Source organism: Piliocolobus tephrosceles, chromosome 2 (genome assembly GCF_002776525.5).
Source record: "Piliocolobus tephrosceles isolate RC106 chromosome 2, ASM277652v3, whole genome shotgun sequence".
In the NCBI taxonomy this organism is placed as follows: Eukaryota; Metazoa; Chordata; class Mammalia; order Primates; family Cercopithecidae; genus Piliocolobus; species Piliocolobus tephrosceles.
Genome location: NC_045435.1, coordinates 58,007,562 through 58,033,592, shown reverse-complemented (window position 1 = coordinate 58,033,592; position 26,031 = coordinate 58,007,562). Strand labels below are relative to the sequence as shown.

General features: G+C 41.2%; 1 protein-coding gene across 5 annotated transcripts in view; it reads right to left on the bottom strand.

Moving 5' to 3' along the window:
* IL5RA (interleukin 5 receptor subunit alpha) overlaps positions 1 to 26,031 on the bottom strand; it is a 44,146-nt gene that overhangs the window by 16,104 nt on the left and 2,011 nt on the right. For all 5 annotated transcript variants that reach the window (XR_003306744.2, XR_003306742.2, XR_003306741.2 and 2 more), the window contains 7 exons: positions 22,586 to 22,670; positions 20,338 to 20,483; positions 19,356 to 19,494; positions 15,792 to 15,945; positions 15,525 to 15,712; positions 12,972 to 13,117; positions 9,925 to 10,063 (listed from right to left, as the gene is read on the bottom strand). Coding sequence is in view for 1 of the 5 variants with exons in the window: in XM_026447347.2 (XP_026303132.1) it covers positions 9,925 to 10,063; positions 12,972 to 13,117; positions 15,525 to 15,712; positions 15,792 to 15,945; positions 19,356 to 19,494; positions 20,338 to 20,483; positions 22,586 to 22,667 (994 nt within the window). In the remaining 4 variants the exon portion in view is untranslated. The remainder of the gene's footprint in view (positions 1 to 9,924; positions 10,064 to 12,971; positions 13,118 to 15,524; positions 15,713 to 15,791; positions 15,946 to 19,355; positions 19,495 to 20,337; positions 20,484 to 22,585; positions 22,671 to 26,031) is intronic.

Below are 26,031 nucleotides of genomic sequence, written 5' to 3'. Positions count from 1 at the left end.
GCTGAGACAGTGGCAACACAGAAGGCAGCAGGACTCCAGGTACTGCACCCAAACTAGTCCCAGCTCTGCCTCTGGGAGTTTTGTCAAGCCACTTCCCTTTTAGGGCTGCAGTCTCTCTTGCTCTAGAATTCTATGCTCTATGAGGTTTAGACTAATAGCTCCTAGGAGGTAAATTTGATTTGGAAGCCTGTTCCACCTTAAATTGTGCATGTAAGTATGAACTTTCAGTGCTTACAAATTGATTTTGAATCTGATTTCAGACTCAACAATAGGTTTCCAGGGAAAAGAGCTAATTAGTAAATTGATGGGATGCTTTCAACGGAGCAGGCCTGCTGTGTTTTTAGAACCAGCAGGTGCTGAGAGAAGTTCAAATGGCACCAACAGGGTTGGATAATTGAGAGGATGTCAATATGGTAGTCTATGATACAGGGTTTAACTAGCTTCCTGTGACTTGCCTCTGGTTGGAGGGGAGACTGTGGCGTCATTCATGAATGAGCACCCCAAACCAGATCACAGGCTCCCAGTGCAAGCAAGTCAGGAGCAGACCTTTTGGGTGAGTGAGCTTTCGAGGCAGCTGTCAAATGGACTGTGGGAGGTACCTGGTTTAGAAAAATAAAAAGAGGGCAGCAAAATGCAGCTTCAGTGAACAAAATGTAGAGGAGTGAAGGACCCAGATCAAACACACACAACCTGCACTATCTTCATCTGGTGGAACTGGGCTTGAATGAACTGAATAGAGAGAGGAAATGGAGACTGTGCATTTGTGTACATGTGTGTATTTGTGTGCATCATCCATGTATTTGTGTGTGCATTCAGGATTAACTGGATGGCTCACTGCAGTTAATTTTACTGCTTGTTAAGTTTACTGTTTATCTGCATTATCCCCCAGTAGGACTAGGGGGAGAGTCCTACTGGGGGATAATGAAGTTGAGAGGGGAATTCCTCATGGCAGTTTTCTTCTCTGCAGGCTTTCCCACAAAGCACTAAGGGTTATGTACCTTCTGGGGCCCCCCAAGCAACCCAGAACTTTCTTCCCTACAAGGGGCTGCTGGGCCTGTTTTATCAACCTGCTAAAGCAGATGAAAGCTGGCTGCAGAGCATGTGGTCATCATATAGAAGTAAGCAACAAGGGATAAAGAAGTTTAGTCCTAGACTGAGTGTGGTGGCTCAGGCCTGCAATCCCAGCACTTTGGGAGGCCAAGGTGGGTGGATCACTTGAAGTCAGGAGTTCAAGATCAGCCTGGCCAACATGGTGAAATCCTGTCTCTACTAAAGATACAAAATTAGCCGGGCATAGTGGCGTGAGTAATTCCAGCTACTCTGGTGGCTGAGGCAGGAGAATTGCTTGAACCCCCATGGGAGGCTGCAGTGAGCCGGGATCATTGTGTGACTGCACTCCAGCCTGGGGGACAGAGCGAGACTCCATCTTATTTAAAAAAAAAAAAAAAAGGTTTAGCCCTAGTTCTGCCACTTGCTACCAAAGTGACCTTCAGCAGGGTAGCCTCTCCAGCTTCTATGTCCTGCATTATAAAACAGGAAGAAGGACTGAATAAATTAACACATGTGAAGTGCTTAGCATAGTGCTGGTACATAGGTGCTCAATAAATATTACTTATTTAATTACGATTAGGATGAAATGCATTGTGTCAACAAATTCATCAAGATAATTTCCCTTTCATCAAAGTGAGGCCAAAATTGGAATGCTATCAGAATTCCCAAAATGCAGAGTGATAAACTCAGGTCAGGAGAAATAAACACACACCAAATATTCCAGATACTGAGGAAGAGAAATGGAAGTTCCTACCCTTCAAGGATTTAGGGTTCATAATGTTCATTAAAATGAACATTATTAAGAACTTGGACAGGAACATTTAGACAAGAATGGCCTGAAGAAGCTAACTTCATTCCCAATGGCTTGTCTGGATGGAGACTGACAAGGTCAAGAGCTGGCAGAGCTTCCTGCTTTCACAGCCCCCAGCCCCTCTGCCTGAGCTTGGCCCATCCTCCAGCCTCAGTTTCCCTGGCTGGAGTAATAACCACCAGGGCAATGGAACATCTCAAAAAGAACCCAGGTGTGGAGCCAGTTCTCTGGCTGGGTTCCAAACCCAGGTGTCCCACCTACTATCTGTGTAGCTTCCAGCAGTTCCTTCACCTGTCTGCATCTATTTTCTCACCTGGGTGATTAGGAAATCATGTATGTGATGATAAATAAGATGATGTAGGTGAACATGTCCTGCACAGGGGCTGGCCCCCTGACAGAGTCCCTTCCTCCCCCAAGCTGCCATCCCACCATGAGGTAGAATGTATGCCTAGAAGGGTGGTGCAGACACCAATAGATGTGGCTGTGCCTGAAAGCACTGTGGGAACTCCCTGCTCCTGGCATTTGGAGATGAAATCTGAAAGGTCCCTGTTAACCCTCCTTCAGGTCAGTGGGATGACCACTGGGGTGAGGCAGTCCTGCTCCGCTGGTGGGAACAAATGGGGCTGCCAGGTGGGATCTAACCAGCCTGGACAAAAGGAAGCAGTGTGACCAAGCCGTCTGTCTACACAGGAAAACCAGAACCACAAGAAGCTGTGTTAGTCTTAAGTCAGCCTAAGTGGGTCTTTCATGTTGTTACTGGGTCAACTCTTGTTCCTTTTAAGCAATTTTTGCTACGGTATAGACCCGGAGGCTCCCATCTCAAACCTCACAAGAGTTTTGCAAGATTATTTTGGAAGGCCTGAGGATAACTCATGTGGACCCTTCTACAACATTTCCCTTTCATCTTTCTCCTTGTTTCACCACGGTGTGAGAATTGAACAAGAAAAAGTTGCTGAAGGAGAAGGATGGGATAAGGAGAGACAGAAGGGATCAGAGCTCCAGGTAGGAGTCAGAGTCCAAGGAATCAGGTTGGAGCTGCAGGACCTTGGCACAATACAGGCAAACTAGAAAATGAAGATGTATTTGATGGTCCCAAAGGTGACTCCAGTTTTTGATTCCAGGTGCCCAGGACAAAGGTACCAAGTCACTTCATACATTAGTCCATGAATGTCAAGTCACAAGGAAAAGGCATAGGAGTTTCTCTGGGGTGACCTTCCTTCCAGCCCATATTCCCATAGGCCACCCTGATACCCTATCTCAACCCATTTTCATTAAGTCCTAACAGATTCTAGGCTGTGTCACAGGACTCTGAGACACCCACCCCACCAGCTCAAACTCTTGAGAGGAAAGCAAAGACCAAGATTTCCTATGAGCAACACATCTCTATGTTTAAGGAGCTGCTGGGGGCAGCAGGTGCTCCTGTCTGCTGTGACCTCATGACTGAGTGATCTGCAAACTGTGGTGAGGCTTCTTCAACTCCCCTGGGTGTAGGTGCCATACATCTCAAGACTAAAGAAAGCTTTAAAAAAAATACATTTTTAATGGAACCCAGTAGCATCATTGCATAGATCCTGGTCATCAAATTTTGCCTTCAGTGAGGTCAAAGCAAAACCCCATCGTTTCTTGAAGGGCAATTGCAGTGATTGTGGTCTGTCACAGAAGAAGCAGGTCTCAGAACCACTGATCCTGACCAAAGACACAGCCAGAAATAAGTGCAGGGTAGACCCACATAACTCTCTTTTCTGTGAGCGAGGACATGACTGTGGGAAAATTTATTTTCATCATTCCTTGTTTCACACTTGGCATTTGAGCTTCATGGATGGAGGGAAGAAGAGAAGATGATGGACTTGAGAAAACACACAGCTTCATGAAGACCAGGGTCAGGAAACAAAAAGTTTCGATAAACAGGAGACAGCAAAGATAACAAGGGAACAGAAGAATCGGAAGTTAAGAAACTTTAAAAAGGAGAAAGACATGTGAAAATTGGGAAGTTAGCTCTTAAGATAAGACAGAGAAGCCAGCTGACATAGGGCAGTTGATAACGAGTACTGATAAAATGAAACTGCTACTTCCATAAAAAAAATTCCCGCCCAGCTCAGTGGCATGTGTCTATAGGCCCAACTACTCAGGAGGCTAAGGCAGGAGGATTGCTTGAGCCCAGGAGTTTGAGACCAGCGTGGGCAACATAGTGAGACCCTTCATCTCTTAAAAAAACGTTGTGAATCAAATTGTAGGTCTCATTCAGTTTTTTGAGAAATCTTCCAAAGGAGAAATCACTATATCAAAAAGATGCCTAAGGTGCATGTTTATCATAGCACAATTCACAATTGCAAAGACACAGAATCTACCTAAGTACCTATCAACTGATGAATGGATAAAGAAAATGTGGTAAATATACACCATGAAATACTACTCAGTTGTGCCAAAAGAATGCAATAATGTCTTTTGCAGCAACTTGGATTGAATTAGAGGCCATTACCCTAAGGAAAGTAACTCAGGAATGAAAAACCAAGTACCACATGTTCTCACTCATAAATGGGAGCTAAGCTTTGGGTACGCAGAAGCATACAGAGTGGTGTAATGAACATTGGAGACTCATAAGGGAAGAAGGTGGAAGGAGCATGAGGGATGAAAAATTACCTATTGGGTATGATACAAACTATTCAGCTGATGGGTACAATAAAAGCCCAGACTTAACCACTATACAAGTCATCCATGTAACCAAAAACCACTTGTACCCCTAAAGCTGTTGAAATAAAACAATTATTTTTAATTTAAAAAGTTCCATGTTCTGGAAAGTCTAGGACAGGAGAGCCAATCAGGCACTGTTCAGAGCAGCAAAGAGCACTCACTTGCTAACTATACCCTCTCCCTGCTGTCCCCTGTGCCCCTTGGCTGGCCAGGGACCTTACCAACAGAGCTGGACAGCACCCCCTTCCTCTCCCAGCTCCCCTTATTTCATCAATCAAAACTTACCCTGGGTCTCATTTTCTTAATGAAATAACCTTGGGCTATAATGGGTTAATGAGTTAATCAAATCTATTCTAATTCACTAATTGGCTCATATGTCATCTATTTGAGAAAATTGTATAAATAGCCACTTCTTGGCTGTTTGCAACTGCTGAGTCATTTAGTATCTCAGGACCTCCATTTTCTTACATTAAAATAATGGGGGGGAATTAATGTCTAAGAAAGGGGTGATATTTGAGTTGAGTCTTGGAGTAAAATGGAATGGGAGGGCTGCAGCATGCTATTTTTAAGATAAGGCAAAAGAGGAGAGAGCATGTTTAAAGGAAATGAATGTAGCAGCAAAATCGCCTGATAGACTTCTAGCTGAGCATAATTATTGCTGCATCCTCAAGGGATAAAAAAGAGCCATGCAAAATGTCCCAGAGGAGCTTGGACTTCCTATTATGTTTATTAATCATCTTGATGAAAATGGAAAGTCTACATTGATTAAATTCACTAATGATCCTAAACTGAGCAGAGGAGTAAATTCCAGAAAGGATGGATTTATAAGGTGAGTAGTAATATTAATCAGCTCATCTTCATGAAAAGGGTGGCAGTAAATGAAATGGGATTTGCCACAGATAATGGCAACGAGATACACCTGGGGGGAAACGATAATGAGCCCAGATTCAGACTAGGAAGGTATTATTTAGGAAATAATAATGGTGAGAGAGCTCTAAAGTGGAGAGTGAATAATAAAAACAAGCTTAAAATAAGCGCTCATTATGGATCACAATTTCACTCTCAGCACTTTTGCAGTGGGGTGTGCAGAGCGGTGAACGTGAATGGCAGAGATGGAAGCAGGTTTGTAGTGCAACACTTCTATTTTACTGGTGAGGACACTGAGGCCCGGAGAGGTTAGGTATAGACCGATCAGGTCAGAGTGGAAAAACCCTGTCATGCTGGTCACCACTCTGTCCCCTGTGGTGGTGGCAGGAGATCACGATTCCTTCTGACAATCTAAATTTAGCCTCAGAATCCTCAATGCTGCACTCTAAGCAGTCTGTGATTACTTTGCTCACAAAATAGGATCTTGTGTCATCTCTAGCTTACATCATAGAGCTAGACGTTGGCAGAGCCGTGGCTAAAAACCTAGATGTCCTGAATGTCTAGTGCTTCTATTTCACCCTATACGTTCTAAATTCTCAGCAGGCAACACTGACTATAACTTCAAAAGTCAAAGACTCAGAAAGCATAACTCACTTCTTATCCAGGATTCTGACCTTGGTGTCCATCATCTTGGTTTAAGTTTCCTTAGACAGTATTTAAAAATCTCCAAAACTGGCCGGGCGCAGTGGCTCAAGCCTGTAATCCCAGAACTTTGGGAGGCCGAGACGGGCGGATCACGAGGTCAGGAGATCGAGACCATCTGGCTAACACGGTGAAACCCCGTCTCTACTAAAAATACAAAAAATTAGCCGGGCGAGGTGGCCGGCGCCTGTGGTCCCAGCTACTCGGGAGGCTGAGGCAGGAGAATGGTGTGAACCCGGGAGGCGGAGCTTGCAGTGAGCTGAGATCCAGCCACTGCACTTCAGCCTGGGCGACAGAGCAAGACTCTGTCTCAAAAAAAAAAAAAAAAAAAATCTCCATAATTGAATATAGAGAGAGAGAGGTGTTGGGAAGACACTTAGAAATAGCAATAGCTTTGAGCCAGTGAGTTTTGTGCCCCTGGGGAGTGATGGAAAGCATTTTTAAAAGAAGTCTATTGAATTCAAGTAACAAAAATTAAACTTCCACCTTAGGCATTTGACAAAATTAATGACCTTGTTAAAAATTCACTGAGACTGATGAATGCTTCTCATATTTGTTTCCCTCCTGGGGAACAGAGTGAATTTCCCTGTGCAAATGGAGTCATGTTGAGGAAAGTCCTGTGTGTGCTGGGTCAGTTTAGTTAGGTGAGGGTGTCAACCTAGGGAGGAAGGGAGGGAGGGGAAGATTGGTCTCAACAGAATTATGAAGCAGGTGAGTTTGGCCCATTCTCACTTCCTTTTAGTGTCCTTTCAGTTCCCTCTCCCCAGGAAGGCTCATGCTGCTCCTGTAAGTCTCTCTGAGTGATGCAAGGGGTACTCCTCTAAGGCTGAGCTGGTTGTGTGTTGCACAACTTTAGGGGACGCTATTCTCCTTTGGGAACTCGGTAACTTAGCATGACCAGCCCCCTGGCAGATTCAGAACAGTTCTCCATTTATTAGGCCTTTCCTTATCTTTCCCAGTCTTCAATGGATATCTACCTTCTATGTGTCAGATCAGAGTCATTTCCACATGGGCTAATGGGTCACTGCCCAAGACTTTCCTGAAGACCCACCCCATAGCTTAAGCAAATGAATTAAATAGTAGAACATCTTGGCATGTGCCTGAACAAAATCTCTCCCATGTATACTCTTCCAATGGTTAATGAATACCTCATAGGATTCATGAGAGATAACATCCACATGCTTGATAAGATCTTTTTCTCTCTCTTTTTTTTTTGTTTTTGTTTTTTTTGAGTCTTGCTCTGTTGCCCAGGCTGGAGTGCAGTGGCACGATCTTGGGTCACTGCAACCTCCGCTTCCTGGATTCAAGTGATTCTCCTGCCTCCCGAGTAGCTGGGATTACAGGTGCGCACTACCATGCCCAGCTAATTTTTTGTATTTTTAGTAGAGATAGGGTTTCACCATGTTAGCCAGGATGGTGTCGATCTCCTGACCTCATGATCCTCCCTCCTTGGCCTCCCAAAGTGCGGAGTTTACAGGCGTGAGACACCACACCCATCCCCTAGATCTCTTAAATAAGACTTTAATCTACCCAGCACTTTAAAGCTTGCAGAATCCTGTCCCACCATGCCAGAGTGTCCAGAGATCAAGTGAGATCAAGTCAGTTAATCTGGGGTCAGAGCCCCATCCCTGCCACTTGTTGGCCATGCAGAACAGAGTTAAGCCAATTATCTAAACTTTCCAACAAGTTTTTTGATAGGACTAAGATAATGTATTTACCATAGTGCTTGGCAATAAATAAATGAATAAATAAATAAATAAATAAATAAAAATTTAAAAACACATGTAATCTGTTATCCCTGCAGTTGTTTTTATTTCAGATACCCTGTGGGGCAGGAAAGCTGGATGTTATCTTCTTTATCTCGAGAACCCTAGCAAACAGAGAGAAATGGTTTGTCTGGTGATACACGATCAATCCTTGTCAAGGCTGAATGTTAAACCTGGGCTTCCTGTGTAAGGCTCCAGTCTTCTTCCCACCATCTCATGCTCTTATAGACCTAGTGCAACAGTTAACGACATGTGTGTGCCTCCCCAGGCTGCATAGTTTATCATACACATGAGACACACTAGTTGCTTTTTAACTGTTTCCTTCTCTCATACAATGCCTATGCTAACTTGCTGGAAACACCTGGGTAATAGCCAGGGTATGAATTTTCTTTTCTTTTCTTTTCTTTTTTTTGAGACAGAGTCTCGCTCAGTCGCCCAGGCTGGAGTGCAGTGGCAGGATGGGCTCACTGCAAGCTCCACCCCCTGGGTTCACACCATTCTCCTGCCTCAGCCTTCTGAATTTCTGGGACTACAGGCGCCCACCACCACGCCTGGCTAATTTTTTTTTTTTTTTTTTTAGTAGAGATGGGGTGTCACAGTATTACCGAGGATGGTCTTGATCTTCTGACCTCGTGATCTGCCCACCTCGGCCTCCCAAAGTGCTGGGATTACAGCTGTGAGCCACCGCACCCGGCCAACACAGGGTATGAATTTTCTGTCTTCAAGGTGCAAGTCCACATGTCCTGGGTGTGGAATTGACATCTGTGCCAGGGTAAGACTGGAAATGTGCCCCTTCATCCATAGCTGCCATTGGGTATATTATTATCCTTCATGGATCTCACTGACAGAGAAGATGCCCATCTTACTAGCCAAGCAAACTAGTCCATTTGGTCCTAACATAAACAGTTGCAGAGCTAACACAGGAGCCCCGGTGATGCATGGACCTTTTGATACTCATATCTGTTAGGCTGAAGGCTCAGGGACAGATCCAGATTTTGTGGGCCCCTATAGATTATTCAATTTTGGAATCTTCTTTTTTTAAAAAAAGTATAAAGTCAAAATTAGATATGGGAAAATTACAGAGACAGAGAACAGACTAGTCGCTGCCAGGGTTCAGGGATAGAAGAGAGGAGAGACAGTTGGGTGTGTTTATAAAAGGGTAACAGGTGATGATGAAACTGCTCTGTATTTGACTGTGGTGATGGGTACATGAATTTAAACATGTTTTAAAATTGCATAGAACCAAACATACACATACAAATGAGGACATACGGCTGGGCACGGTGGCTCATGCCTGTAATCCCGCACTTTGGGAGGCTGAGGCCACTGGATCACCTGAAGTCAGGAGTTCGAGACCAGCCTGACCAACGTGGTGAAACCCTGTGTCTACTAAAAATACGAAAATTAGCCAGGCATGATGGCATGTGCCTGTAGTCCCAGCTACACGGGAGGCTGAGATAGGAGAATTGCTTGAACCTGGGAGGCAGAGGTTGCAGTGAGCTGAGATTGCGCCACTGCATTCCCGCCTGGATGACAGATCAAGACTCTGTCCAAAAAGAAACAAACAAACAAATGAGGACATATAAAATTGATGAAATCAGTAAGATCTGGATTACCAACACCAATATTCTATTCCACTATTGTACTATAGTTCTGTAAGATGTTACCCTTGAGGAAAACTGGATGAAAGAGACACAGGATCTCTATTATTTCTTCCCACAGCATGTGAGTCTAATAATTATTTCAAAATAAAAAGTTTAATTTAAAAAATGGATAGAACTGGAAACAAAATTTGGAAAAAAAAATAGGCACCAGGTCTAGGAGGGTTGGTGCTAATGACAAGATTGGACACTTAAACTTCACTTGGCTTCATGCCAAATCTATTCCTGATTGGAAAGGCAGTAGACCAATAGAAAATGAGTCACAATAGAGATACGAAACCATTTTAAGACCCACAAATGAAAGTGTACACTTCTGGGATTACCTTCTTTGATCACAAGGAAGGCTGCCAAGGTAAAATAAACATAAGCTACTTACCCACATAAATAGGTTGGCTCCACTCGCTCCAGAGCCCCGCCTCTCTGCACATGGAGCTCACTGCTGCTCTCACTTGAACATCATACTTAGAAAGATCATCAATTATTGAGATGAATGTGTTGGTCATCATTTTTTCTACCTAAGTGGGGAAAAATAGCATTATAAGAATCTCTAAACACCTAATTTGGTTCTGCCAATTATCAGAATGGGAGGTCCTATATAGGTCATGTGACTCACTGTTCAGCAAGCCATTTAAAATCAACAGGGCACATATCAGTTCGTTTATACTAGGCACTTCAGTGTGGCTGTGTTGGCAGTCACCCTTCAGGAAAACACTATCTTGTAACCCAAATATATGAAATGGTTAGCAGTCAATATCCAGGTGATCCTATCCAGACCCAGCTGACGTTTCCAGACTGAAAGACTGGAGTGGCCTATGCCAGGATGCATTATTCCCTCACCTTGTCCCTCCATAATCTATAGTCACATTACTAAATAATATCACACGAACACTAGATTGTCTAGTGTTGAAGCAGTTTTCTCATGAATGAGCCCTTCTTCTTTTTCTTTCTGCTGATCACGGTCGCCACCATCCAGCTAGTCCCCTGTGCCAGAGATGTGTTCCTGACACCTGTATCTTGAATACCCCCTGAGGTGTTTCTCCCTTTTTTACTCCAGCTCTGTGTCCATTGCCTATTTTAGCTCTTATTGTCTTTTGCTTGGAGCATTGCAGTAGCCACTAACTGATATCCATATGTCCATGTGGCCCCTCCCCACTCACATCCAGCTTTCACGCTGCTACCAAAATTCTTCTTCTACTCTGCAAATGTGGACATATTTCTCTCTCGTGTGAAATTCTTCAGTGGCATCCATTGCCCGCAGTCATGGTTTTTAACAAAGAAGCCATTTCTTTATTTAAAAAAAAAAATCTTATAGAGCCACTCTGAGAGAAGCCACAGTGTCAGATACAGAGTCATGAGTTCAGTGTTGGTCTTATGTCCAGGCATCCAGGCAGACTGAATTACTTGCCACTTGACTGAAAGAACCACACTCTCTCAAGCATAAAGTTACTCCTTTTCCTAGACTGGTGCCAGTCAGGAACTATTTATTACTGGCCTGTGATGGGCTAAATACAGATAAAATTATGACTGCAATGTGGAAGTTTTGGTAGCAATTTGACATTGCCATGACATCCAAACACATGATCAGTGAACTGATACTTTACATGTCTTTGGCTATATTTAATTTTTGCTAGCAAATCATTTTTATGTATTTGACAAACGCACCAATCTATGGTAGATTAGACATTATAAAAACACACGCACTCACAGTCCTTCAGTGTAAGTATTTTGGGAAGCTCTGGCTAAGAAAGTCCTTCTCATGTTTTCTCACCAGACCAGTTTCTCTTCATCCTTGCAGATTCCGTTCAATTCCTCTCTGCATAGCAGACTCTGTGCCCACACCCCCATCTCTAGCTGCACTGGCTTTTCCTGTGGGAGAACAACCCCAAGGCTGGCCAAATATGTCACAAGATTGGGTCACTCCATGGCAGAAACAGTCTTATTTCTCACAAAGAAGCCAATTTGTAAATATTTGTTGAATCTAATGGAATTGGCTTTGTCTACTCTCTATAAACAGGAGTTGGAATCCTGTTTTTTTTTCCTAGCTTTGTGACTGTGGGAGAGTTACTTCATCTCTTTTGCCTCACTTTCCTATAAAATGGGAATGATAATTACATCATAGAATTATTGTGAGAGTGGAATAAACACATAATAAAGTTTGACACATAATTGATGCTCAAGAAATGTTGATTGACTTTCTTCTCAGTTCCTTTCCCTTTGAAATTTTTGTCTATTAGTACTAATGAGTTTTTTTAAATTGTGGTAAGATACATATAATGAAATTTACCATCTTAATCCCTTTTAAGTGTAGAGCTTTGCGATATTAAATACTTCCATATTGTTGTGTCACCAATGGTCAACACTCTTTTAATCTTGCAAAAGTGAAACTCTGTACCCATTAAACAATAGCTCTCCATCCGCCCTCCAACCAATTCCTGGTAACCACCATCCTACTCTGTTTCTGTGAATTTGACTATTTAACCTCTGAAAGTAGAATCAGACAGTATTTGTCCTTTTGTGACTGACTTATTTTGCTTGGCATAATGTCCTCAAGGCTCCTCCGTGTTGTAGCATGTGTCAGAATTTCCTTTCTTTTAATGCTGGATAATATCCTATTGTATGTATATGCTGCATTTTGCTTATCCATTCATTTAATGGGCACGTGGGTTGATTCCAGCTTTTGGCTGTTGTGAATAATGCTGCTATGGACATGGGTGTACCAACATCTCTTTGAATCCTTGTTTTCAATTCTTTTGTATATATAACCAGAAATTGAATTGTTGGATCATATGGGAATTCTATTTCTAATTTTTTGAGAATTCATCATACCGTTTTTATAGTAGCTGTATCATTTTAGATTTTTTTTTATTTTTAATTTTTTAAGATGAAGTATTGCTCTGTCCCCCAGGTTGGAGTGCAGTGGCGCAATCTCGGCTTACTGTAACCTCCGCCTCCCTAGTTGAAGCGATTCTCTTGCCTCAGCCCCCGCCGCCAAGTAGTTGGGATTATAGGCATGCGCCGTCACGTTGGCTAATTTTTGTGTTTTTAGTAGAGATGGGGTTTCACCATGTTGGCCAGGCTGATCTTGAACTCCGCATCTCAGGTGATCCACCCACAGTGGCCTCCCAAAGTGCTAGGATTACAGGCATGAGTTACTGCACCCAACTATCATTTTAGCTTTTAACCAACACTAGTATCAATGAATCTGTTTCTAATCCTTTGTATTAGTTTCAACCAAAAGTATGTTCTTTCAAAACAAAAGGCCAGTAAGATTTGGTTTATACCTATAATACCTGGGTAGATGTAAGTTAACTTTGACCTTGTTAGTACCAAGCTGTAACTTGGTTGCAGTCACTGAAGATAATTTTTTAAATGTTTCTAAAATAAATGTCTGTCATCAAATATTGGAATGATCTGAGTAATTACCTGCAAATATCCGTTCCTTGCATTGTGTATTTTTACTTCATAATCAAAGCAATGGATTGGAAAGGCAGACACTGGTTTCTCCCATTGGATAGAGAGACGAGTTCCTTCAATCTCTGCTGTGACATTCAGTGGAGGATTTATTCGATCTAAGTTAGGGAATGAAAGATCAGTGATTTTTTTTTTTTTTTTAGAATCAGTGATCAGAGCTGATAACTCCAATCCACCCACACTTCTCAAGGCATTTCTAAGATATGCTTTTTTCAAATATTTACCATCAGGTCTTAATCAGCTGATCTCCAAGCCACAGGAAGCCAGTGGCCTCCCATAATACTCTTGTCTAATAGTGCTGAAGAAGAAGAGACCCTTTCTGGAAACTACAAGGATTACTACTCCAAATGGAGTTAAATGCTTGAATCTCTTCCCTACTCAGCTCATTGCAAGACTCACCCACCATCTCCCTTTACTACTCAAGTTGTACCAGGCCCAGGATAAACCTGACCACTGAGAGAACATTTCCCTGGACCTTCCACCAAGCCTTGCCTCTTCCCAGTAGGTATGTGGCCCTGAGCAAATCACTTCCCCTTTCTGAGATTCACTTTTCAATTGTAATTTCATTTTGTTTACTGCATCTTTTGTTTTTTGTTTGTTTGGGGGGATGGAGTAGGAAGCTTCAGTTGTCTTTTGCATCAAAAAAGAATGGATTGGGGCGGGGCTTGGTGGCGCACACCTGTAATCCCAGCACTTTGGAGGCTGAGGCAGGCGGATCATGAGGTCGGGAGATCAAAACCATCCTGGCTAACACGGTGAAACCCTGACTCTACTAAAAATACAAAAAACTAGCTGGGCATGGTGGCAGGCGCCTGAAGTCCCAGCTACTCGGGAGGCTGAGGCAGGAGAATGGTGTGAGTCCGGGAGGCGGAGATTGCAGTGAGCCGATATCATGCCACTGCACTCCAACCTGGGGGACAGAGTGAGACTCTGTCTCAAAAAAAAAAAAAAAAAAAAAAAAAAAGAAGAATGGATCGGTCTTCACTTAGGACTCTAATGTCCTTTCCCCTGAGATCTCACTCAATTGTCTTATGGTCCCGTGAGGTGAGGGGAAAGTTAATTCTTAGTGAGTGTCCTTGTCTTAGGTAATGTGACTTAGATCTCACAATTAATAGGGACAAGCTAAGAGTGGGGTCGACTGGCTTCAGAGCCTCCTGTTCCCTAAGGAGAAAACTCTTAACCAAGAAAGTACTTATTTATTTTAGTAATCCTAGGAATTAGCCTCAATAAAATGAAAATCATAAAAGAAAATGAATTCCTGTGGTCTGTACTAGATCATATCCATTTTCATATTAATATTGTTTCCTAGGTCTTCCTCAGCATCTTTTATTGCTATTTTCATGAAAGTGACATTTTTAGTTCACCTAAGAAAAATACTACTGGAGAGAATTGCATAACCTCTTTAGTAAGGGCTATGATTCTTGACACAAAGTTATATTCCATTGGAAAATAGATATGTCACAGCCAAATCATACTCTCTAAATAATATTGTAGTGTATTTATTAAACCTTTATGCCAGGCACTGTTCTAAGAACTTTATCATTAGTAACACAATTCTCACGAAAACCGCACAGGAAGTATTGATTCGTCTCCATTGTTTCAGATAAGAAGATTAGGCACAAAGGAATGATCAGCTTGTCCAAGGTCACCCAGTCAGCGGTGGAGCCAGGATCCAAATCCAGGCAGTCTGGCCCCATAGCCCACAATAACCACCCACCATTGAAATCTGGAATCTCCGTAACTAAGTATGCCATGTGAGAGCGCCTGGTGAGTTTCATGAATAGAACTATCTGGGATGAGGGAGAGTATCTTCTCTGTTGAGAACTGAGCAGATGAAACGATGAATATAATTTTTAGAGCTGAGAATTGCACACTGAGATATTCGAGCTGCAGAACATCCAGGAGATGGGCCAGAACAGTGAGAAATGCAGAGAGAGAGATGTTAGCCTGGAGAAGAAGGGCTTCTGGATGGGAAAGCTGCTGCCTGTGAACAGCTAAGAGAGGCCATGCGTTAGGGAAAGGACTCAAACCGGCTGGGGTGGCACTAGTCCATCACAGGACCCAGGTGCAGAAATTTCACAAAACCTGTCAGAACTCATGAAAGATTAAATGGTCTCTTTTAAGCAGCCAGTTCACTTTTCCTGGTGCAGTGATTCTCAACTGGGGGAAATTTTACCCCCTGAGGGGCATTTGGCAAAGTGTGAGACTTTTTAAAAAATCACAGCTCAGGGGCAGAGGGGCATGCTACTGGCATCGAGTGTGTAGAGGCCCCTCTGCTGCTAAATATCCTGCAATGCCCAGGACAGCCCTCCATAACACAGCTATCCCGCAAAAATCATTGGCGGTGTTGGGCTGGAGAACCCTGCCTCAGTGGTTTTCAAACATGGGCCTGATGCTTACTTAGCATCAGAAAAGTAGTAGAACTAGGGGATCTTTATAACCCTTCCCTCCAGTGCTGAGATTCTGAGATTCAGTTATTTCAGCTTTGGGTTAAGTCGATCTTACCAATGGCGTGAAGGGCAAACAGCTGATCAAAGGGCTTGATGGCAGAGTGCTTGCTGGAGCCGTTAACAAGCACTGCAAGCCAGTCACGCCCTCTGCTGCGGATAAAAGTCCTGGGAAACCAGCATGCGATGTTTCTCCCCAGTGAGTCTTTGCTGTATTCTTGGCATTCTTCAGTCCAAGAGCCATACCTAAATTGGAACACTCGTGAGTTTTATGAGGTTGCAGGAAACAACCATTTGCCTAAGTAAAAATAGGTACAGTACTAACCTATAGTAGAGAAAATACTGCGTGTCCTCAGGGGCATCTGTGCCAACAAGCCAGGTGCAGTGAAGGGAAACTTGGTATGGCCTTAAATGTGAATAATTATCTGCTGTAGTGTTTGTGGTGCAAGTTAAATTCACAACTGAGGTTCCGGGAGACCCTAGGTAGTCAAAAATAAAAAGAACAAAACATTGCCATGGCAAACTCTGAATTTCATGCTCCTTTTGGAACTATAGTGATGTGAACATCTTATTCACCACCAAAAAATAATCATCTTCACATTTTTTTTTCCCTCAAGACAGAGCCTCTCTCTGTCACCCCGGCTGCAGTGCAGTGGTGTGATCTCAGCTGACTGCAACCTCTGCCTCCTGGGTTGGAGCGATTCTCATGCCTTGGTCTCCCAAGTAGCTGGGATGCCAGGTGTGCACCACCACACCTGGCTAATTTTTGTGTTTTTGGTAGAGATGGGGTTTCGCCACGTTGGCCAGGCTGGTCTCGAACTCCTGACCTCAAGTGATCTACCCGCCTCAGCCTCCTAAAATGCTGAAATTACAGGCATGAGCCACCATGCCTGGCCATCATCACATATTTCTAGAAACCTACTAACTACAAAAGGCCAACTTACTGGAGATATGGAATTAGAATTATAAAGTCCCCATTTCTGATATTAAAGAGCTTCCCAGCTATTTTGTTTGGGGCTTGGGGGTGGTATTTTAAAGAGCTTCCCAGCTATTTTGTTTGGGGCTTGGGGGTGGTATTTGTGCAATAAATGTGACAAAGTTCAAGAGAAGTACAATATATTGTCATTTAGAGGTTGATGTCCAGCAACTTTGGTGCTCTAATGCCACATTTGTTAATAACTAGCTGTGAGACATTGACCCCCACTTTTCTGGGCTCTGTATTTTCAACTGTAAAGGAGAGGGTTGGTACAGGAAGGTCTTGAGTATCCCTTTCCATCCTAGAATTGTGTGATTCATTAGGTTGTATCCAAATGCTTCATGCATTACATAGGTTGCTGCTCAGAAGAAATGAGTTTTGACAACACTGCAAGATAATACCACTGCTTTGCAGACTTGATGCACATTAGCATGTTAAAGTCCTCTTTAATATACTAGGACTTTAAGAAAACCTTGAATTGGCCGGGCATGGTGCTCATGCCTGTAATCCTAGCACTCTGGGAAGCCAAGGCTGGTGGATATCTCTTGAGCCCAGGAGTTTGAGACCAGCCCAGGCAACATGGTGAAACCTCGTCTTTACAAAAAATATAAAAATTAGCCAGGCGTGGTGGCATGCACCTGTCTTTGGGAGGCTGAGGCGGGCAGACTGCTTGAGCTTAGGAGTTTGAAACAAGCCTGGGTAACATGGCGAAACCCCAACTCTACAAAACATACAAAAATTAGCCAAGTGTGGTGGCATGTGCCTGTAGTTACAGCTACTTGGGAGGTTGAGGTGGGAGGATCACTTGAGCTGGGGAGGTCGAGGCTGCAATGAACCAAGATCATGCCACTACACTCCAGCCTGGGCAACAGAGTGAGACCCTGTCTCAAAAAACAAAAAGAAAACCTTCAGATTTTATTTTATTTATGATTATTATTGTTACTTGGAAACAGAGTCATTCTGTCGCCCAGGCATGATCTCAGCTCACTGCAACCTCCCCCTCCTGGGTTCAAGCAGTTCTCCTGCCTCAGCCTCCCCAGTAATTGGGATTACAGGCACGTGCCACCACACTCAGCTAATTTTTGTATTTTTAGTAGAGACGGGGTTTCACCACCTTGGCCAGGCTGGTCTCGATCTCCTGGCCTCAAGCTATCCACCTACCTCGACCTCCCAAAGTGCTGGGATTACAAGTGTGAGCCACCGCACCCAGCCAAGATTTTAAATGCAAACTTATTTATGTTTGCTTCATTAAGGCTTTCTCAAATTATGTGACTAGAAAGACTTGTTTTTGTTTCAACCTCTCATTGCTGTATTAACTGTTGGTCTTTCAAATACACTGTGGGAAACACTGGTCTTGTTGGTGGTTGCTCAGAGAAGGAAACAAGCTCTTGCACCCAGGCCAGGAAGGACCGCATCCAAGTGGGAGCCTTGAGAGATAGAGGGGGTCTTTGGATCGTAGCTTAAGTCAGCTGTAGATTATTTTTATCACTGTCAGCCAGTGTTTTTCAAGAAGCAGAGGGAGAAGATGATGAGAGAGAGCCTCTTATTACCTGTAGAGAAGTTAAAGATGGATTTCTTCTTTATATCTGTACTTTTGCTTTTGCACAGATAAAAAGAAGAAATATCTCGAAGCAAATTGACTTATTCAGTTCATGTATATATTAGGTTGATGCAAAAGTAATTGTGATTTTGGTCATTACTTTTGCACCAACCTAATATATATTTGTCCATGCACCAAATGACCGGAAAGTCCATGCGCAAGTATAGTTTAGAGATCTATAGAGACTCTTTGTCTTATAGTTCTCATCCAAGGAATCATTTTATGTGAATTCCACTTGGTTCAAAACAGAAATAATTTTTATTAGTGTCATCCTATATTAGAGTGCTCAGAGGATAATTAGAATTGTAGAAATGTAAGCTGCAAAGTGCCTTATAGGTAAAATCCAGTTATTCATTATAGAAAGGGGGAATAGTGGTTTGATGTGAGCCACATACAATAACCCATCTCTGTGATCCTGTATCTGCCTTGGATTAGTCTCTGTACTTGGGATCAAGCCCACGCAAATTGGCTGGTATGTGGTCTAGACAAGTTATAACGAGTAAATGGGGCCGGACATGGTGGCTCACGTCTGTAATCCCAGCACTTTGGGAGGCTGAGGCGGGTGGATGGCTTGAGGCCAGAAGATCGAGACCAGCCTGGCCAACATGGTAAAACCCCATCTCAATAATAATAATAATAGTACAAAAATTAGTCCAACATGGAGGCGCATGCCTATAATCCCAGCTACTTGGGAGGCTTTGACATGAGAACCGCTTGAACCCAGGAGGCAGAGGTTGCAGTGAGTCGAGAACACACTGCTGCACTTCAGCCTGGGCAACAGAGGGAGACTCTATCTAAAAAAAAAAAAAAAAAAAGTAAATGAGAAGATCTTTATGATTCTGTTTTAAGTTACCAACACAATTCAGGAGGCATGGTCTTTTCAGCTGGCGATATGACAGGATAATTGTTTGAAAATTACCCGTGAGCTCAACTGACCAAGGCAATTGTTATTGGGTGCACCCATATGCCTCAGGACTTGGTAGCCTGCTTCTCCTCTTTTCTCTTCCCTATTGTGTGTGTGCACTTAAGTGTTTGATCAGAAGTATTACTGATTCTAAGTATCAGAAACACCAACTTTCCACTGGAGGCCAATTCACAGACGGTGGATATTTCTGCAAGAATGTGCCAGATGAAATTCAGTTGGTTATGATAAGAAGTGGCAGCAGCCTTAGTTAGGATGTTGTTGATATGGGAGAGTACTTGACAAGAACAGGTGACTGACTAAAGAAAAGTGAGTTAGTGTTAATTTTTCTGCTTTTCCATATTTGCAAAGTCCAAAACATACAAACTGGACTTTTGGAGGCCTGCTTTACCTGGTGGGGCATGAAGTTCAGCAGAAGCCCAGCTGCTGGCCAGGAGTGAGTGGTCGTTCTGCAAGATGGTCCTCACACTTGCTGAAAAGCCTTTGTGGAGGATGGTTACACATTTGCTTTCAGTGATTCTGGTTTCATACTAAAAATAAAACCCACAAGTCTTGATACATAAAAGAGAACTAGCCTTAAGAGAGCTATTTTAATCAAATATGCATTTTCTTCTACTTTTTAAATGACGAGTAAGATGCAATGAAATAGTTTCACTAGAAAAAAAGTCAAAACAAAACTATTGTAATAACAACATAGTAACTTCTCAATGACACATGAACACATTATTCTTGTAAAAACAAACGAAATATTACAGTTAAACTGAAGTTCCCTTTGACCACCATCTCCCCAGAGGTCAATGTTTGACAGAAAATTCTCTAGAATTCCATATTGACTGAAAAATAGTTAATATGAATCACTTCTCCCTTTGTTTGACTTTATTACACACCTAATACGTAGCGGGTGCCTGAATGTAGCCCCGAGGTAAAATTGAGGCTCTGAGAAGCTAAATGACTTGTCCCAGGTTGCAAAGGCAGGAAGTGGATGAACTGGGATTTGAACTTGGTTTCCCTGACTCTCCACTCTGTCTGCTGTCTTCTTGTTTTGCTAGGCTACTGTCTCCTGTTCTGTTGGTGATTTTAGGGGAAACAGAAAACCAGTATCCAATCCATTGTGCCTAAAAAGTTACTAAACATTCTTCCTTAAGGGAAAGAATCATCGGAAAGTTAAAATGTTCTGCGATGCCGTTTAACACTGAACAATACGTCCAGCACTAGCTCACAGGCATTCTTAGAGAGACACTAGTCTACTGGTAACATAACAAAGAGCCTGTTAGCACTTTTATTTTTTAATCTAAAATTTCATTTGATAAAGAAAATGCAGTCAAAATGCATATTTATTCTCAATAAGGATGTCCATTAGAATAAACACTTACATCATCTTCTTTTGGAGCGTTTATTTTCACTTGATATTCTAGATTAACATTCCTTTGCTCTTGATCAGGATTTGATTCCCAATGTAAAAGAACTTGAGCCAAGCCAGTAACTTTAATGGTGAAATTGATAGGTGGGAGAAGTGAAACTGTTGATTCAAAGAATAAAGAAACAACACAATGTTCAACTGGACATAGGCAGCACTTTTAAAACTTTTTGAATATTTGTTGCCCTGCAGATGCTGTCCTGGACCTGCCAGCACCACAGACACAGTTGCTCCTGCCATGCCTGTAACACCGGGGCAAAGAGAAAGTGTCTATTTCTACCTGAGTAGCTAGGACTACAGGCGCATGCCACCACGCTGGGCTAATGGGTTTTTTTTTTTTTTTTTTTTTTTTTTTGGTATTTTTAATAGAGACAGGTTTTCACCATGTTGGCTAGGCTGGTCTCCAACTCCTAACTTCAAATGATCTGCCCGCCTCAGCCTCCCAAAGTGCTAGGATTACAGGCAGGAGCCACCACGCCCAGCCTAGAAGAGGTTTCTTTAAAACTGTTTTTAACATCTTTTTTATGTTGTCCATGTCCAGGTGTTTACCTATAATACCTATATTTTTATTGAAATATGAACATGTTACTATGTCACTATTCACTATTCACTATAACCATAATTTTCAAACTGAGAGTCATTATCCCTTAACAGGCAATGATAACCATGTATTGGTTTGTGACCATAATTTTTCTTTTAATGATGTGAAAGAAAAATAGAATAGAAAATATCTGTGTGCATCAAACATAATAAGAGTTGTTTCATGAATCTCGTTTCCACTACATAAAGGTAGTTACATATTTGTATGTGTGCTGGTACATAACGTAAAAATGTATTTGCCTCTTATTATGAGTCACAGACAAAAATATTTGCAAGCAAACTTACTTAAATAGGGCTTTGCAGAAAGAAAAGGTTTCTTCCCCCTTCATAAACCACTCTCTGACTTTGCTTTGAAAATAAAAGCTTTTGCTTAATTACAAAATCAATATCTGTTTATTGAAGAAATTTTGGAAAACACAGATAAGCAAAAAGAAGATAAATTTTTTAAAATAATTGTACCACTAAGAATGGCATTAACATATGATATATTCGTTATTTTTTTCTTGGGTGTATATTTATGCAATTTTTAATTTTTTTACTACATTTAGGGCAGTATTGTGCACACAATTACAAACCTTCTTTTATTCATTTACTAAGTTATAAGGATTTATCCATTGATCTTAACAGACTTCCACACCTCTACATTCATGTTTACCACATGAGGATTTTTAGAGCTCTGTCTGTATTGCACTGTCCATTATGGTAGCCATTGGCAACTTGTGGCTATTGAAATTTTAATTAATTAATTAATTAATTAATTTTTGAGACAGAGTCTCACTCTGTTGCCCAGGCTGAAGGGCAGTGTTGTGCGATCTCAGCTTACTGCAACCTCTGCCTCTCAGTTCAAGCTATTCTCCTGCTTCAGCATCCCAAGTAGCTGAGATTACAGGCATGTGCCACCACAGCTGGCTATTTTTGAATTTTTAGTAGAGTTGGGGTTTCACCATGTTAGCCAGGTGGGTCTCAAGCTTCTGACTTCAAGTGATCCACCTGCCCCGGCCTCACAAAGTGCTGGGATTATAGGTGTGAGCCACAACGTATGGCCTAAATTAATTTAACTTCATTACCTTAGTTGCACTGTCCATATTTCAAGGGCTCAATAGTCACATATGGCTAGTGGCTACTGCATTGGACATTACAGAGATAGAACATTGTCATTACCATAGATAGTTCTGTTGACATTGCTAGTCTGGGACCATGTGATGATTTTCCTTAAACTCTGTCATCACACCAAATAATGTACATCAACAAATTTCAGGACAAAATGCAGTGGAAGTTTCTTAATGTTTGGTCGTGGGGCCTTCTAACTACTCCCTTGTGTGGGAAGACATTCCAAATGCAACCACTGGCGCCAGCTTTATTCCATGGTGCCTGGACACCCACACCTTGACTTTGATTTCCCACTGTTGCGTAACATTTGCATTTCAGCCAGCATTGCTTTCTTAAAATATAGCATGTTTAAAGCATCTGTCTTAAGGATAAATATGATCTCATAAAAATCCATATATAATGTTCTAATTGACAGTTTAAGAGAAAATAATGTTATCCTTTTACTAACATACTTTTAAAAGTAAACATTATTGAATTGAATAGAAGGTCCTTACTCTTTTCATCAGGAAGTAAGTCAGCTTGCAGTATCTCAGTGGCCCCCAAAAGTATCAGTAATACAGGTGCCATGATGATCATATCCTACAGAAAACAGGGGAGATACCAAAATCATCTTGCTGCTATTTTTAAGAAAAACTGATAGCTGCTTTCTAACATAAAATGTAGTTGTTTGGCCATTTGACAAACATTTATGGCGTATTTGTGATGTGCTAGAAATACAAACATGACCAAATCTTGGACTTTGCCCTACTGATGTAGATTCATAGCTTGAAAGACAAAATGAAATATAAATTGATAAATGTAAACCAGTTGAAAAACTGCCCCCAATAAAGGTGTGTATGGAGTACAATAGGAGCAGAGACTTCTGACTTGCCGTCTAAAGGGTGAACTAGAGTCCTTGACACACACAACAGGGAAAAGACATTCCTGGTGGAACCCAAGGTCTGTGCAAAACTGGAAGAGAAGGAAACAAATAGGAGGGGATTGCTTTTCGGCAAGAGACCAGAGCAGACCTTTGAACAGTAGAAGTTCTAGCATAGTCAATGAAAGAAACAAACAACATTACCATTTTCGCTATGAGGATTTAAAGATGAGCGAACATGACAGGAAACTTCAATCTAAAACAATTGGTAGCCTGAGAAAGAGAAACTTTGTCTCACCAATCCAGAATCAACTTGTGGTACTTTGACTTTGAAGAGGTTTTCTTTTTGCTTTTTTTTTTTTTCCCAAAAGGGAGCAGGTTACAAAAGAATTGAAAAACATAGTGATAGACCTGGGGAAAATAAAGACAATATTTCTATCTCCTTGAAACAATTGGGCAATGAGAAGGAATCGAGAGCTGGAAATGTGATAACCCAGGGTGAACACACACAAAAGTCTCGGCATCCTGTTCTACGTGTCAAAGAGGGGAGTCGGTGATCTCTTCCTGGGAATTGTAGATGAGAAGTCTTGAGTTTTTCTTCTGCACATTTTGAAAGGCATTTTTTTATAAGAACTTAGCTTTAAAGGGCAGATAACACTCATGGCTTCCCCCTGTGCTGCCCTCACTTTTACACAGCAGTTCTTCCTACTCTCTTACCACGTGCTCCCCTGAGATATTTGGTACCAGACACATGTGGCTGTTATTCATGATGGAAATCCCTTCCACGGACATTATTCCTACCCATGAAGGAAGGGAGTCTGAAAGGTGAAATAATCTGCCAAAGATCAAACAGCTGTTAAGTAATGGAGCCTAGACCCCATCTCTGATCTTTCAATGGCGAAACCTATGCTCTGTCAACTTTATGGTACTAATTACAATGATTTCTAATTTCAGCTAAAACATTTATTTAAGTGGCTTGGTATTTTCCAAATATAATTCTGGTAGAACCACAGGAGAGACCTGGGCTAAATGAATACCTCCAGGAAATAGCACAGAACACTCTTAACTTCATTAATACTTCTTAAATTATTACTTAAGTTGCTGCTATTACTGCTGAACTTACTAATGAAATTGGTAAAATGCCACAACAGCAGGAAAGGATCAGCATATAAATCACTCAATTCCTTTTCCAATAAACTTAAGTATTGTTGATCAGAACTATGCCAGTTTTTATTTTAAAATCCTGTTTATTTTTCTCTGAGGATTTCACACTATGTAGAAATTTAAAAAAAAAATGATGACGATGACAACAAAAGCAGGTACTCTATAATTTAAAAAACGTTTCAACAAGTGAGAATTTTAATGAATTAAGAGAAAACACTAGTAATCTACTAAGCCTGAGAAGCAAAGATAAAAATTCCTTAAGAACAGCAACAAAGATAGCTTCCTCTTTAAGTTATGAAGGTGATTTCTTAAAATGTCAGCATTTCCTGAAATAATATTAAATATGCTCTAATTTTGCACTAATTTTCAATAATAGGAATTCTAGGTCAGAAAAAACTGCACAATTAAATTTTTTTGTGACTTTCACTGACTGGCAAAGTAGAACTATGTTATAAGTGTACTTGTAAAAACAATAAACATCTATTTATCCTTTGCAATTAAATTGTTGAAGTAAATAATAAAACTGTTGAATATCTCAGTGGAGAGATAATTGAATATTTTATGTAAGCAGGCACTCTCCCCTAGAATTTGTCATGTATTCTGATTTTATAGCTCCTAAAAATAGAATTGTTTTTCAAATTTGATCATTCAAAAAAATTTTGATTATTAGTTTTTGGCCATAAATAAGTAGATAACTTTTTCATGTCTCATTGTTGTATTTTATATTTAAAAAGAGATGCTTTTGAACAAAATCAGTTGTCCTATAGGCAGCACAAGGTACTCAATAGGGGTCTAAATATTACCGAGCATGACAGTTTTTTATGTGTGAGTCAGATAAATTTTACATGAGGTTGAATATTACTAGAGCTTCAGGATTTGGTACCATGTTTTCTACAATTCTGCTCACTCTCTGTGGCCTCTTAGTACTTCTTGTCCCTGCTAAAAAATATAAAAAACAAATCTCTTCAGGCCATTTCTTTAATCCAAAGATACACTATTATATAGACGTCAACTGTCTTATATTTCACTATAAAATAATAGAGCAACTTCATTAGCTTAAATATATATATATCAACAATATGTTCGACTCATTCTTCTCATGGCTACCAATTAAAATCTAGCAGAAAACCATTAAATTGTTAAAATAAGATGCAAACTAAACAGAATGAAGCATAGGTTGTTTATCACCAGGAACACATGCTCAGTCTCTAAGAAAAATCATGATCTACTTGCTCATATAACATTTCATCGAGTCAATCTACAATTCCTTAAGTGCTCTCTAAAAATCTAGTTTCTGATAGGTGTAACATTTTTTGAAACTTTGGAGAAAACAACCACAACCTCCTTCTCTATAGGTGTTTCTAGAAAGTTGGGTGAAATTTTGACAATTAGCAGTGGATTTCCCCAGTGTTCTTGAGAACTGATCAAATTCTACTGAAGTTCAGACTTACAAATATTTTCCCCTCTTCTTTTCCTAACTTATTTTTCTGCCTGGGACATTTGTTTCATAACCAAAGTTATACTGGCACCCCTGTTTTTAAAACCTTTTTGAGTCAACTGTGGTGACACCTAATTCCAGACTCAACCTTAGTGGCAGAAATTGTAAAGCAACTGAGAAGATTCATGCTCTGTTAGGCCTTTAAATATAAAGAGTTTACTTTCTCTTTTATCCTGTACAGTATAATCAGCAATAAAAGTTATCTCTTGGGGGATGAAGAATAAATAAACCAAGGTATAAACTGCAAAAGACATGTTTACCTAGGTATATTGCGTTACCCCCCAATGAAAAATTGCACATTCATGTCTAAATATATAAATGAAAAATAAGGACCACTTATACATGTAATTTTTTTTTTTTACTACTACTGTACTTTTGATTAAATTTCTGAAATAGTCCTAAAATATAACTCATCAGTT